This window comes from Phoenix dactylifera, chromosome 5 (genome assembly GCF_051530095.1).
Source record: "Phoenix dactylifera cultivar Ajwa chromosome 5, Ajwa_hap1_PhDact_Kaust_v1.1, whole genome shotgun sequence".
Classification (NCBI taxonomy): Eukaryota; Viridiplantae; Streptophyta; class Magnoliopsida; order Arecales; family Arecaceae; genus Phoenix; species Phoenix dactylifera.
In genome coordinates this window covers 28089750-28103182 of record NC_143194.1, presented here as the reverse complement: position 1 = coordinate 28103182, position 13433 = coordinate 28089750, and the positions used below count along the sequence as shown (strand labels likewise).

General features: G+C 37.6%; 2 protein-coding genes across 2 annotated transcripts; both read right to left on the bottom strand.

The window, feature by feature from the left end:
- Positions 1–907: 907 nt before the first annotated feature.
- LOC103697608 (uncharacterized) lies at positions 908–4205 on the bottom strand. The gene is made up of 2 exons (XM_008779515.6): positions 3612–4205; positions 908–1330 (listed from the first exon to the last, which is right to left on the bottom strand). Exons 1-2 carry the CDS (start codon positions 4179–4181, stop codon positions 1157–1159), a joined length of 744 nt encoding a protein of 247 aa, XP_008777737.6. The 5' UTR covers positions 4182–4205; the 3' UTR covers positions 908–1156.
- A 644-nt stretch (positions 4206–4849) lies between these two features.
- LOC103695519 (ACD11 homolog protein-like) lies at positions 4850–13265 on the bottom strand. The gene is made up of 4 exons (XM_008776881.6): positions 12864–13265; positions 11649–11821; positions 5320–5465; positions 4850–5200 (listed from the first exon to the last, which is right to left on the bottom strand). The coding sequence occupies exons 1-4, from the start codon at positions 13128–13130 to the stop codon at positions 5046–5048; spliced, it is 741 nt and encodes a 246-aa protein (XP_008775103.3). The 5' UTR covers positions 13131–13265; the 3' UTR covers positions 4850–5045.
- Positions 13266–13433: the final 168 nt, after the last annotated feature.

The following is a 13433-nucleotide window of genomic DNA, read 5'->3' as shown; positions in this document are numbered from 1 at the left end:
TTTTCAAAATTTGTTCTACCTACCAAAGGCTTAGTTTTGACATTAAACCCCTCTCTTTCGACTCTCTCATGCATTTAAAAAAATGAGTCATCTATAATTGCACAAGGAGGCACATTAGCCATCTACTGAATAACAATAGAATACAACTAAGTCCATTTTATCTCACTTTTGTTTTTTTTTTTTTTTGGAAAAGATATAATGATCTCTAGTGTAATTGCATAGGGAGATAGAGTAGTTATCCCTTGAATATATACACGACTAGCTGCCATCCTACACGAGACCGAAGCAATCATCCTTGTCATGTAGCTTGGGTGTTGTAATCGTTGCGGCAAGAAGAACTTAAATGGATCTGTTCCCGTTCTATAGTCCAGCAAATGATTAACTATGTGGATTTCTTTTTGTTGAATGACAGTTCTGATGTTAATTTCTTCTGCTATTATAACAATTTTTTTGGATAATTCACATATTCAGTCTTCTTGTTTAACATAATCATAATGATATATAACTAACATCACAATGTATACAACAAAAAATTAATAAGAGTTGGACATCAAGAATCATCTTACGTTCACAGAAAATGTCAGGACCAACAGATTTTAGACTGGACTCAAAACAATAACTAATACATCAAAATCCTGCAGCAATATTTATTATGACAAAAAGCAGTTAAAAAAACAACAAATTTACCCCCAAGCATTCAGTTGGCGGAGGCGGCAAGTGGACTCAGGAAGCACACAAGGATCTTCAACGGTGGTCGAGTAGAATCTCTACCCTCTTCACATATCCATGGAACTCAAGAAATGGCATCATGAGAATCCATCCTCTTAAAGCCACATCCAATGTCTGGATAGAATTGGACTAAAGCCACATCTTTCTCAAAGGAGCAATAGAACCATATCGACAAAAATGCAAGAAAATAGAATTTTGTGCTATTGAGGATTATTCTGACCCACGGAGAAAATATAAAATAGCATTTAATGGGGCATTTTAAGAACTCATTCGCTACGTTCACATTGCATAATTAAAAATTACAAACCCACCGAGCAAAGGAGAATTATATGGTATGCAAATATACAGTATATAAACAACATCAAAAAGCTTCATGGAGTTCTAGTCGCAGCATGGAGTTCATAATCCTATGTGATCATATCCACTGTTACTCCAAACTTGGGGCTACCTCAGTTGGATTGCCTTCAAACACATCAGAGTTCGATGCCTCTGGCTCCTCTAAGAGCTCTTGCGACTGAACTGACTCTTTATAGACAGGAGTTTGCCTGAAATCTGTCGCCCCCTCATTGTATGTTGCAACAGCAATCCCGCAAGCAATCAGCTGTTAAAGCAGACAATGCATTAGTTTGGTCATCTGGTCTGCAGGAACCAATAGAATATCATGGCAAGGAGCCTAGAGAATCTCAACTTAATTCTTTGGAAAAGAAATTACAGCTTCATGAAAGGCAAAGTACTACAACAAGAAGGTTCTCAGCTTAAATTTTGGGTATATCACTGACGCAATGAACCAAATCTGGGAAATTAAGGCTTTCATCAAAGAGAGAGAGAGAGAGAGAGAGAGAGATGGAAAATAGGAACTTCCAAAACTAAAAAAAATAACTGTAAGTCAGCAATAGCAGACCACATTATAGCAAAAAACCGAGGAATTTGCCTACCAAAGAAAAAAGAAGGGATATTAGCACAAGATAGCACCATTCGGTATTGGATAGGAAAGGAAACCACAAGCCTCAATCTTCATTCAAACGACTCGAGATGGCTTTACGACCTTAATTTGCCAATCTTTCCTTTCAATGGTTACTTCCGGATGAAGCTTTGCCAAATTCCTTATCACCACATCCATGTCAACTTAGGTGTATTCCCTGCTCTTTCCAAATCCTCTAAAACATATTTGAGCCCTTTTACCCAAAATCATCAGCACATATGCTCATACTATCTCATTCAGTTCTACATCACTTCTTTCTAAACTGGTGTAACATTAACTCGCCCACTTATATTCTTACTCATTATCCTTACCACACATATGTCAGCATGTTTATCTCTGCCATGTTCATATTGTTTGCCTGGGCCCTTTTTATTTTCAAATAGTGGACTAGAGTATAAAGCATGATATATTATATCAAATTAACACAATCTGAAAAGGCTTAAAAGGGTGGCTGGTGTAGGTCAAACAATTTGATCAGAGGCATAAGATTCCCAGGCCCAAACTGTTCACTAAGAACCACTAAAACTAAATATTCAGAAAGCAGTTCAAACCTACATGTTATATAGAATTGTCTCCCCTCTTTAACTTCACGTGACATCAAACTTCTTTTATAGGAGGTACACAATTTTTTTATCATAGTAATCATATCTAGCAGAACAGTTTGTTTTGCTTTTTCCTTGTCAGAACTACTACAAGTGCAGATTCAGGATACTTTTTTGTTGCTAGAATATGCGATATAACTTCCTTTGATTGATAGCATTCAGTTCTTTTAGGAAAGGAGCAATCCCTTTTATATTCATCTCTCTTAGGGCAACAATGTAATCTATATACAAAGTAGAAGTAACTTAAATTATTGCAGCATCTTGTGATGTTGTGAGATAAGGTAACAGTGTCTAAGCATTGTCATCTTCATGCCTGTTAGTATCAGTTTTTTTCTTCCCTTTTCTTCAGCATATGATGTTTTAAACAACTATGCAGATTAAAGATCGAATGTCATTAGAAATCTAGATTTAGCTAGTGATGAGTAGTCATCCACTTAAATTGACTTCTTATTCCATTTTAAGCACAAGAACGCGCCCCCCCCCCCCCCCCCAAAAAAAAAAAAAAAAAAACACCCCCACCCCGAGAGAGAATAGATTCCATGAAATTCCTAAGTTCACCATTTAAACTGCAATTTAGCTTTATGGGCTGCTCAAAGTTGCATAGATACACAACTTTCCTAACTATGCCTAAATCATAGCGAAGAAACCGAATAACATATCTAACTTGTCTGATAAACAACATGAATTTACTAAAAAACCATAATTAAACAATGAATATAATATGAAACCGCTTCTCCAATGTTAAATCAAACTCTAAGAAAGTAAAATTTCACCATTACCAAAATATATACAGCTTCCCTCCTCAAAGCAAACTATATGCTCCAGTCCCACAATAAATTGATAATAGAATGTTAATAGAACTCAACCACACTATAACTACCCAATACACAATTCTTGGGAATGCACCAACCAGCACTCAAGCAAAGAAACTCTGCTTGCCAAGAAGAGGGATCTGACCACTGGAGCAAGCCCCAAATCACAATTCGTCTATCATTTGAATCCTAACATTTATGAGTAAACCTCCGTGGCTCAGTAGTCATCCACCATAACCTCCCCTTCGATGTTCAATATTATCCTCCATAAGCTGTCCTTTATAATGTTCAAAGGTAACTCATTTCAATTCATACATGATTTCCCCACATAACACAAACAATCAAAATCCAAAGGGTCATTTAGGAAGAAGACTCGAAAACATCGAAACCACTTGAGAAAAATTTACTAAAGCAAGAAAGGAAACGAATAAAGAAGTTCAATTTCCATCAAAGGTTCCATTTTGGCAAAGGGGGAAGGAGAATTACCGCAAAGAGGACGCCGAAGGCCCATTGGTACTTGATGAAGAAGCCGAAGGCGTTCCACTGCGGCCCCTCCCAGAAGTCCGGCTCCTCCCCCGGCAGCTCCGGCATCGGCAGCGAAGGCGCGGCGAACCCCTCCGGCCCTCCTCCGCCGACTTCCAGAGAAGCAGAAGAAGAAGCCTCCTCTCGGGCGGCCACCCCCTCCGCCGCCTCCTCCTTGGTGGTGGTGGTGGTGGCGGCGCCCTTCTTGCCTCGGTTCTCGAGCCGGCGGGTGCGGGATGAGAGGCCCTTCCTCGCGCGCGCGACGTGGGTACTTCTTTGAGGAGAAGGGAAGAAGAGGGGGCTCGACGAGGGGGAGGAGAAGGAGAAGCAGGGTGGGGGGCTGGGGAGGTGGTGGTGCTGGGCGGTGAACAGACCGCTCCCGGCCATCTTAGAGATGAAGAGGGACATCGGATTTTTGGGTAGGGGAATGGCGACGAAGGAGCGGCCAAGATTGAGAGGATAAGAGAGCGTACTTCCACGGCACAGTAACGCGCGGTGTGAGTCGTGTGACTTCTTTTCGCAGTTTTGTGTCATTTTTTTGTGGGAAAGGGGGAGAAGCGTTGCCTGATTTTCTTGCCAAAATAACGATCGTTAAAATATTAGAATAACAGTTCTGGACTTTTCAACTTTCAAGCCCTTCCATTTAAATATTATTATTTTTATATAGAATGAACTAAAATATTTTTTAAAAATAATAATAAATTATTAAATCTATTATCTATGTATCAAGTGAAAGTAAAAATTAATGATTACAGTAGTATGACATGATATTCTAATTTGATATATAACTTAGAAACATCTAAGTTGATTGAAATTTAGAAAGAACTTTTTATTCAAATTTTTCTAAGCAAAAGTGTGCTTGTTTCTATATGATGGAAGATGATATCTTAATTGGCATCAAAAAGATTTGACGGTCTAAAGCAAAGTTTATAAATAATTATCACCAAACATTGCTTAAAATGGTAAGATTCTTGCGGCTTGTGGCAAGGGGCGAGGATTAGACTTCCAAGGGCAACAGCCTCCCTGTATATATAAATCCTTAGTTCCATGAGCAGTGACTCAATCTGCTACTATAGTCAAAATGAGAGTTGGATAAATATAGATTAGAGACTGGGGAATAACTCTGGGAATGTGATGAATCAATAAAAAAATGTCTGGCAACAGCTATCGCTGAAGAAGCAAGCAGCAACTATGGTTCAGTGTAGTACAAAAGTAGTCCAAATTTTACAATAAATGGTACACATTTTACATCACATTGGAGATCTAAGAAAAAATAATAATGCATTAGGGATGTTGTGAAGCAGCTTCCCAGTTACAGAAACTATTGGAATTGAAGAGCACTAATAGATGATGAATTGCTAACTACGCCATTAAAAAGCAAAACATGTTTAAGTCATGTCACCAGTCTAAGCTAATATTCCTTGAAAGGAACAGATTGTCGATGTATTCTATAATGGGAATACAGGCGTTGATATATCTTCTCATTTCCTTTGGTGCAGACTTTTCTGCAGCAAGAGTGGAAGCCCGTGAGGTATCTAATGGACAGCCAAAATCTGGAATTTGTATACAAAGAAATTAGCTGGCACTAGAACTACTGAGTTATTGAATTGTAGTACAGAATGAATTAAATGTCAAAATGATTTATAACTATGGAAAAGTGAAGCAAACCAACCAGTTTCATTTAACCTTGATAATAGTTGTTCCCTTGTCGGAAGAGTACACATCCCGGCGCCAACTGCCTTCCTGACTGCCCAGGTGTGAAATGGTGCACAAACTTGTCCATAAGCAGTTGAAGCAGCCTCCTTTAGCGAGCATTCGCTGAGAGAGAAATGTGACAAATAGACAAGATCAAATCCGAACTCACCCCAGATAAACCGAGGACAATAAGAAGAGTATGGTGTTGCAAAAGGCTATTTGTAACAGTGTATGCTTGAATGTACACATAATTCATCATTCCTTGTATGTAGGTGAGTCTCATGTCAATCGGGAGTGACAGTCTCATGGACTTGAGCTGGGTACATGTAAACAAACATAATGCTTCAATATAAAGTATGAAAACAGTTAGGATTCAGCACACGTAAAGTGCGGAGAGCCTCTTGTGATAGTCATAAAGTTATAATTACAGTCTTTTTAAAGTAGAATTACTCCTTCAGTTACTGTGTTGAAACAGAGTAAAAAATTGAAACAAATTGCATGACAAAAAAGGGTACACATCAATCCTCAATACCATAGTGGAGAAGTTAACCTAAATGCATGTGGACGTAACCAAGCATTATCACTATATACACTGTATAGAGAAGTGTATATTTGGGATTGTTATCCTCTCACCCTCCTTATGTGAAAAGGGCTCAAGGCACCCCATCGATCCCAGCATATGAAGGCGAACCTGCATGTATCATTATCACTAGGTACTAACATCAGCAGTTCTACCTCTGAATAGATTAAATCTAATGAAAAAAATGGCTTGCTTCATTTCTGGAGAGGTTCTTTTCATTTGTGTTGACTGATCATAGGATTAATTAAGTTATGTCTGGGCATCAAATCCTAAGCCCTTCTTTTTCAGACGAAAAAATAGTGCTCAAGTTGATCATTTCATCAAATCTCTACAAGTAAGACTAAGGCCCTGTTTGGGGGAGCTTTTGGAGGGCCAAAAAGCACTTTCTGGCCCTCCAAAAGTACTTTTAGACAAAAAAGGGTGTTTGGTAAAATTTCTGAAAAGCTGTTTTCAGCTTCGTCAGAAAGTTGTTATTTTACCAAAAGTACCCCCATTTAAAAACCCTTTTTTCCTCCCAACCGCCTCTTCCTCTTCCGCCCATCACCCTCCTCTTCCTCTTCCTCTTCCGCCCATCCCCCTCCTCTCCATCTCCCCCGCCGCCGCCCACGACGCCCTCCCCCTCTTCTCCCTCCTCCGCCGCCGTTCCGTCTCCCTCGCCGCCGCCCCCTCTCCCTCGCCGCCGCCCTCGACGCCCTCCGCCTTTTCTCCCTCCTCCTCTGCCGTTCCCCCTCCCCTACTGCTGTCGCCAACGCCCTCCTCCTCTGCCGCTCTCTCTCCCCCGCCGCCGCCTCCGACATCGTCTTCCTCTTCTCCATCCTCCTCTGCTGCTCCCTCTCCCCCGTCGCCGCCCCTGACGCCCTCCACCTCTTCTCCCTCGCCCGACCACCTCTCCCTCTCCCTCGACTGCTCTCCCTCTTCCTCAAAGCTTCTCTCTTCGGCTTCGTCGCCCATCCTCCCATCGCCGCGCCGCCGGGAGCTTGATCGCCCCTTCCATGACCACGCGGGAGAAGTGAGGCAAAGAAGAAAGAAGGGAGGGGAGAAGCTTCGGGAAGGAGGAAGAAGAAAGAAGAGAAGGAAAAGAAAAGAAAAGAAAAAGAAGAAAAGAAAAATAAAAGAAAAGAAAATGAAAAGAAGAAAAGGAAATGAAAAAAATAGAGAAGATAAAATAAATAAATAAATAAATAAAAATATTAGTAATTGTTTAACCAATTTTATCATCTAGCTAGAAAATTTGTTAGGGAGATAAATAGTCATCAGAAGAGTAAAAATTAATTTACGCTAATAATTAAAAAATTTTATATTTTTATTATTGTATTATACTATAAATATAATATAATATTGTATCATAATACATTAATATGTTATGTTAAATAATTTAATATTATATTATATTATGAGAAATTAATTTATGCTAATAATTATAATATTTTATACCTTTATTATGTATTATACTATAAATATAATATTATATTACATTATATCATAATATGTTAATATATTATGTTAAATAATTTAATATTATGTTATATTATGGAAAATTAATTTATGCTCATATTTTTGATGATATTGAAAATCGTGGGGTGCCCTTTTGGGCGGCGGCGTCCGCCCACGGCAACGTGCGTCCGCCTTGGCTTCCTTCCGTCGAGACTGCCGCTGGCTAACTGCAAATGGTCATCAGAAGGAAGAAAAATGAATTTACACTAATAATTATAATATTTTATACATTTATTATTGATTATACTATAAATATAATATTATATTACATTATACCATAATATATTGATATGTTATGTTAAATAATTTAATATTATATTAAATTAAAATTCTATAGTACACAATGTTATAGTACTATATTATAATAATATAATATTATATTATATTATATTAATATTATACTATATTATATTTTTATGTATTAATACATATTATATTTTATTATGCTCTGGTTTATAATACTAGTAATGTCCTTTATGGTCATTTTGTCATACAAAAGTACTTTTTCAGTTTGTTTACCATGTTAAAGTGCCACAGCACTTTATAAATGTAGTTACCAAACAGCAAATAGCTTTTTATAACAGCTCTACTTCAGACAGCTCTACTTCCAACAGCTCTACTGCCAACAGCTCCCTCAAACAGGGCCTAAGGCCATGTTTGGGAAAGCTTTTGGAGGACCAAAAAGCACTTTTTGGCCCTCCAAAAGTACTTTTAGTTAAAAAATGGTGTTTAGTAAAATTTTCGGAAAGCTGTTTCAGCTTTTGCGGGAAGCTGAAAACAGCTTTTGGGGAAAAACTCCAATTTGGAGCTTTCCGAAAACGCTGTTTTCAGCTTTATCGGAAAGCTGTTTTTTGGACCAAAATACCCCTATTTAAATCACACTTTTTTTCCAAAATCCTCATCCTGCCTCTTCCTCTCTCACCCATCCACTCCCTCTCCCTCTCTATCTTCTTCTTCCTCTCAACGCCGCCTCTGTTCCATCTTCCTCTTCTTTTTTTCCTTTTTTTTTGTTTTGGGAGCTCGTAATCTGCACCATGTCGGCCACCACCTATGGTCGGCGACCCCTCTATATTTCAGTGAAATAAAATAATTAATAAATAAATAAATAAAAAAAAAAAATAATGAGTGAGTGGCAAATAATCTGATCTAAGTAAATAAATAAATAAATAAAAATATTAGTAATTATTTAACCATTTTATCACCTAGCTAGAAAATTTGTTAGAGAGATAAATGATCATTAGAAGGATGAAAAATTAATTTACACTAATAATTATAATATTTTATATATTTATTATTATATTATACTATAAATATAATATTATATTACATTATATCATAATACATTGATATGTTATGTTAAATAATTTAATATTATATTAAATTATTATTCTATAATACATAATGTTATAGTACTATATTATAATAATATTATATTACATTACATTAATATTATACTATATCATATATTTATGTATTAATATATATAATATTTAATTATGCTCTGTTATATAATACCGATAATGTCCTTTATGGTCATTTTGTCACACAAAAGTACTTTCTCAATTTGTTTGCCAAACACATGTTAAAGTGCTACAGCACTTTAGAAATATAGTTACCAAACAGCAAATAGCTTTTTATAAACGCTCTGCTTCAGACAGCTCTACTTCCAAAAGCTCTACTACTAACAGCTCCCCCAAACAGGGCCTAAGACTTTGAACAGTAGCTTCTTTTTCTTCTTTGTTTTTTTTTTCTCTCCCTATCAAGCATTCCTTGAAGCTTCACTCCGGGAGATCCATAGCACCAATCATTTGGTAAAACTGAACTCGAGCCCATTTCTTCTTTGTTATCTGTCACCTTGTGTTTTCTTTCTAAATGATCTAGGAGCCACCCTTTTCTAATGTCGCCCTTCATCTGAATCATATTCCATTATAGTAATTGAGATTAAAGAGTAGTCTACCCTAGATGGACTGATGGCCTTTCTCTCTCAAGCCTACTACATATCCAGTAAAATTTGCCAAATTGGAATCCCATAGGATATTATTTACCTAATTCAATGATAGAAATCTAAAGAGTAACTTTTCATGCTTTGTTTTTTATAGCCCAATCCGCATGCATTCATGTTCTGTTTGACTATTTTCCTTTCCCTCATTTTTGGGGAAGCCATGACCCTTCCCATTTAGAAATTTAAACCACTAACTTTCCATTCTTGCAGATCTAAATAGGCAGTTTTGCAGCACTTTGATTTAGCAGATTTAGTATCTAGCACTAAATGCCATTTGCACCATTGCATTAAAATCTTATGCCTGAAATGTATCCAGATCCACCAATCTCTTAAGTCACCTACTTCATATGTTTGCCCAATCAACTCCCTTTTTACAATTTTTTGAATTTTCTCATCATATTCAGGTTCCACTGCATGTCTAGAAATATGAGGGAACTCTAAGACATTTTCAAATGGTTCGTGAGAACCAGCTGAACAAGGAGCTATATTCTGACTACCAAGTAATCCTTCATATTTTGTTTACTTTTATGCCTCGATCTAGGAGGTGCTTCCTCTGATGGAGCATTTCCTACCATCTTTCTTCTTAATGTATCATATTTTGCAACTTGAAGACGGTACCAATTCCGGATGTGATTTCATCCTAATTATTCACAAAGTCATCTCTTACAATATTGATTTTTCTGCTCATTGCTGCCTCTAATGATTCCAAAAGGGGACTTTGCAACTATGAATTCTCGAGCCAGTCCAACCAATAACTATTCTAGTAGATAAATCTTGCTTAAGCAGTAGTTCTTGAGAACCCTTCCAGTCATTCTATTTTCATCCATGGAATGGAAACATAACATGCTTGACATTTACAGAAAAACCCTGTTGAGAAGAGGTTTGGGAAAATGACTAAAAGAACAATATGAATCGTAGAATCCTTTTCTTCATACATTAAGTGCAAAACTACTTCCTTACTTTGCCCATGAGCCAATAATTCAAGGGCTTCTCAAGCAGCCATAGCAGGTCCTTTATAATATGAAAAGTTCCTCCACTAGTGACATGCCACTGATATCTAATGCATCCTGCAAGCCACATGGATACTGAAGCATTTGATTTCATGCATTTCTACCAGGGACTTATCCACTCTTATGAAACTCACATGTTTCTTGTTACCTATAGATCCAGAGAGCGGCAATTCATCATTCCTTTTATCTTTTTAATGTGGCCATTATATCACAAATGTTCCAACTACAATGGCCAGCTGATCTAAACAAATGATTTGCAATGGCGTTCACTCCGTACTGATTTGTGCCAGTCCCTTGACATATGAGCTTATTCCAGATCTCTTTTTGTTAAAACATATATGTATCATCATTGACAACCCTTATACCATGATTGATTCATACACCTTCTAGGGATCCATTATTACATACCACAGCATTTAACCTCTATTTTATGCTTTTGTCACTTGGAAGTACAATGGGTCAGGGTCATCACTAGCATAACCCTCACATCATCATCACTGCCTGCTTCCATATACTCAATTTCATTAAATAACATGATAGCTGTTCATTTTGACAGATGGAAGTGTTAAGACCGTTCAATTTGTCACCACATTCTTTATGTGCACTCAAGCATACACCATGATGTGTTTAAATCAAGCCTCAAACAGAAAGATTGATAGTATGACTCACTAGCATTTCATTTATTTAACTGCAACTACCATTATTTCTTGTCCTTTCTTAGTTTGATTGTAGTTATACACTTCCTGTAAAGTTCTGGACCAAAAATAAATAAAGGTCCGGACTCCTTCCAACTTCACTGATCGTATTCCCCATCACCTGCTGACTGGTAGGAACTCAACATTGAATGCTGAAAAGGGGGAATAGTTAGAGATCAGCATATAATATTGCATTAAACATGCACATGCACATCTATTATTTTAGAAAAAAATCAACATTTAATTACACATGTACAACTTGATGAGGGCATAGCTGATGTAATTTGATAAATTGTTTTATTCCTCTTAACCGCCAACTAGACTAAGTCAAAATATACAGGTGGGTTGATGTCATGTTCCAGCTAGTAACAGAACCTAGACAAAAAGATTGCATGCAATGAAGAATCTATTAACCAGTATTTTCCCCCAGATGAAGATTAGTATTTACACTAAAATAAAGAAAATGAAAATAACTAGATAAAGATGGAAAAGGGTGAAAGAAACTGTGAGGAGTGCAAGACATACTCAGATGATAAAAATCTCTCAAACAAAGCTTTGATGAGGTCAAGACCTAGTCTGACCCTACGCAAATTACGCGAATGGCTTCCTTGCTTTCTAACTGTATCGTGTTCGACATCATAGTCTAGGATATTGTTTAATGTATCATACATCTTTGATGCTTCAATTAGGTCATTTACCTGAAAAAATTAATCAGAACAAAAATTATCAGTTCAATTTCAAAGCTGAATATTATTGAATACAATAGAGAGAATGAAGAACCAAAATTCACTCATAACAGTAGAATTATAAATTGAAGGCCATGTTCAACTCAAAAGTGGATCGAATGAAAGCAAAATGCATGCAAAAGAATGAAACTTGCTTCTCGATACTGCAGAGCCATCAAGGTAAGGACTAAATCTTTACATGGACATAGTGTTACACTTCTACTTTAGATTATAATAAGTAATTTTGGTACAACAAATGGAAAATTTTAAGAAACGAACAACTGATTATTGTTTGCTTGAATTACTCGTACGATAAAAATCAGTTCTCAGATTCATAAATGTTTGAAGAAAAATAGGAGTGGCCCCATCATCTGCCATTATTTATGTTCAGGACTCCAATTGTAGGCAAGTGTGGCATTGAGAATTATGGTACTAAATCTATAAATTGAATATTTTTTTCATAAAAAATTATCAACCAAAGGCTTACAATGAGCATATGTCAGTTCCCACGTTATGCCTAAAATCAGCATACAGTTCTTGAATGAGAAGGCCAAAACGCTTCTAAATCAGTCCATCATCGTTCTCTTCTCAAATGGTGCAATTCCTAGACTTCTTCTAAGATGCAAATTTACTTACTTTGCTAATAACTACTACTAACATATGTAGTCGCTTTGTCGTACCTAATTAACTATGTCATTTGAAATTTAACATTCCAAGCAGACAGGATTTTTCCATAATTGGATAGACGACACCAGAGCTTATGCAGAACAAATTGGAAACTAGGCCAAAGCCCAAAGGTCATACTTCATCAACTGCCATAATTGCAATCTTCTTTCTTTATCTTCTTCCCATAATATCACCAAATCAAACCCCGTCAATTCCAAAAAAAAAAAAAAACAAACCTTTTGATCATTGATATCAACGAAACATCATAATTTCAAAAAAAAAAAAAAAGCAGTAACTGTCAAAGATTTATGGGGAGAGGAGGGTGGGGGGCGAGAACAAATTGTCCGACCTTGGAGACGTACTCCATCTCGGCGAACTTGAACGCGAAGCCGAGAAAACCAAAGAGGACCGAGACGAGAGAGCACGCGTCGGAGAAGGCGGAGACCTTGAGGTCCTCGGAACGGGTCCCCAGCGACCTCGCCAACTCCTCGAAGGCCTCAGCCACGGCCGCTAGGGGAGTCCCCGACTCGGACTCCTTGAAGGAGGAATCGGTGTCGGTCTTGGTAAATGAACCGAAGGGCGTCGACGAGCAAGACTCCATCTCCTCCCCCATCATCGTATCTCGCCGGAATCTTCTTCGGTGTAGGGGGAGATGGCCGAATAGGGATGGGAGGAGAGAGAGGAGAAGAGATTGGGCAAAAGCTTTTCCTTCCAAAGTTTTCGAAGAGGAAACGACGACCCGCGGGTGGAAACAGGAATCAAAAATGCGTTCCGTGCAGAGAAACCAAACAAAGACCGCGGCTTTTCCAACGGAGTCGGTTGGACCTGAGAAACTTCCCGTTGCGTAACCTAATTGGTATTTGGTACGTGGTGGTTAAATATTTTTTCCCACAAAATGAAGTGGTTAGAGCATGAAAGG

Bases quoted from the DNA above. Each gene is read 5' to 3' on its own strand.
- LOC103697608 (XM_008779515.6), bottom strand. From the start codon at position 4,181: ATGACACAAAACTGCGAAAAGAAGTCACACGACTCACACCGCGCGTTA. The intron at 1,331-3,611 runs GTAATTCTCCTT...CTGCTTTAACAG, and splicing joins CCTTCGGCGTCCTCTTTGCG to CTGATTGCTTGCGGGATTGC.
- LOC103695519 (XM_008776881.6), bottom strand. From the start codon at position 13,130: ATGATGGGGGAGGAGATGGAGTCTTGCTCGTCGACGCCCTTCGGTTCA. The intron at 11,822-12,863 runs GTCGGACAATTT...TAATTTTTTCAG, and splicing joins AGATGGAGTACGTCTCCAAG to GTAAATGACCTAATTGAAGC. The intron at 5,466-11,648 runs GTATGTCTTGCA...TTTCTCTCTCAG, and splicing joins GAGAGATTTTTATCATCTGA to CGAATGCTCGCTAAAGGAGG.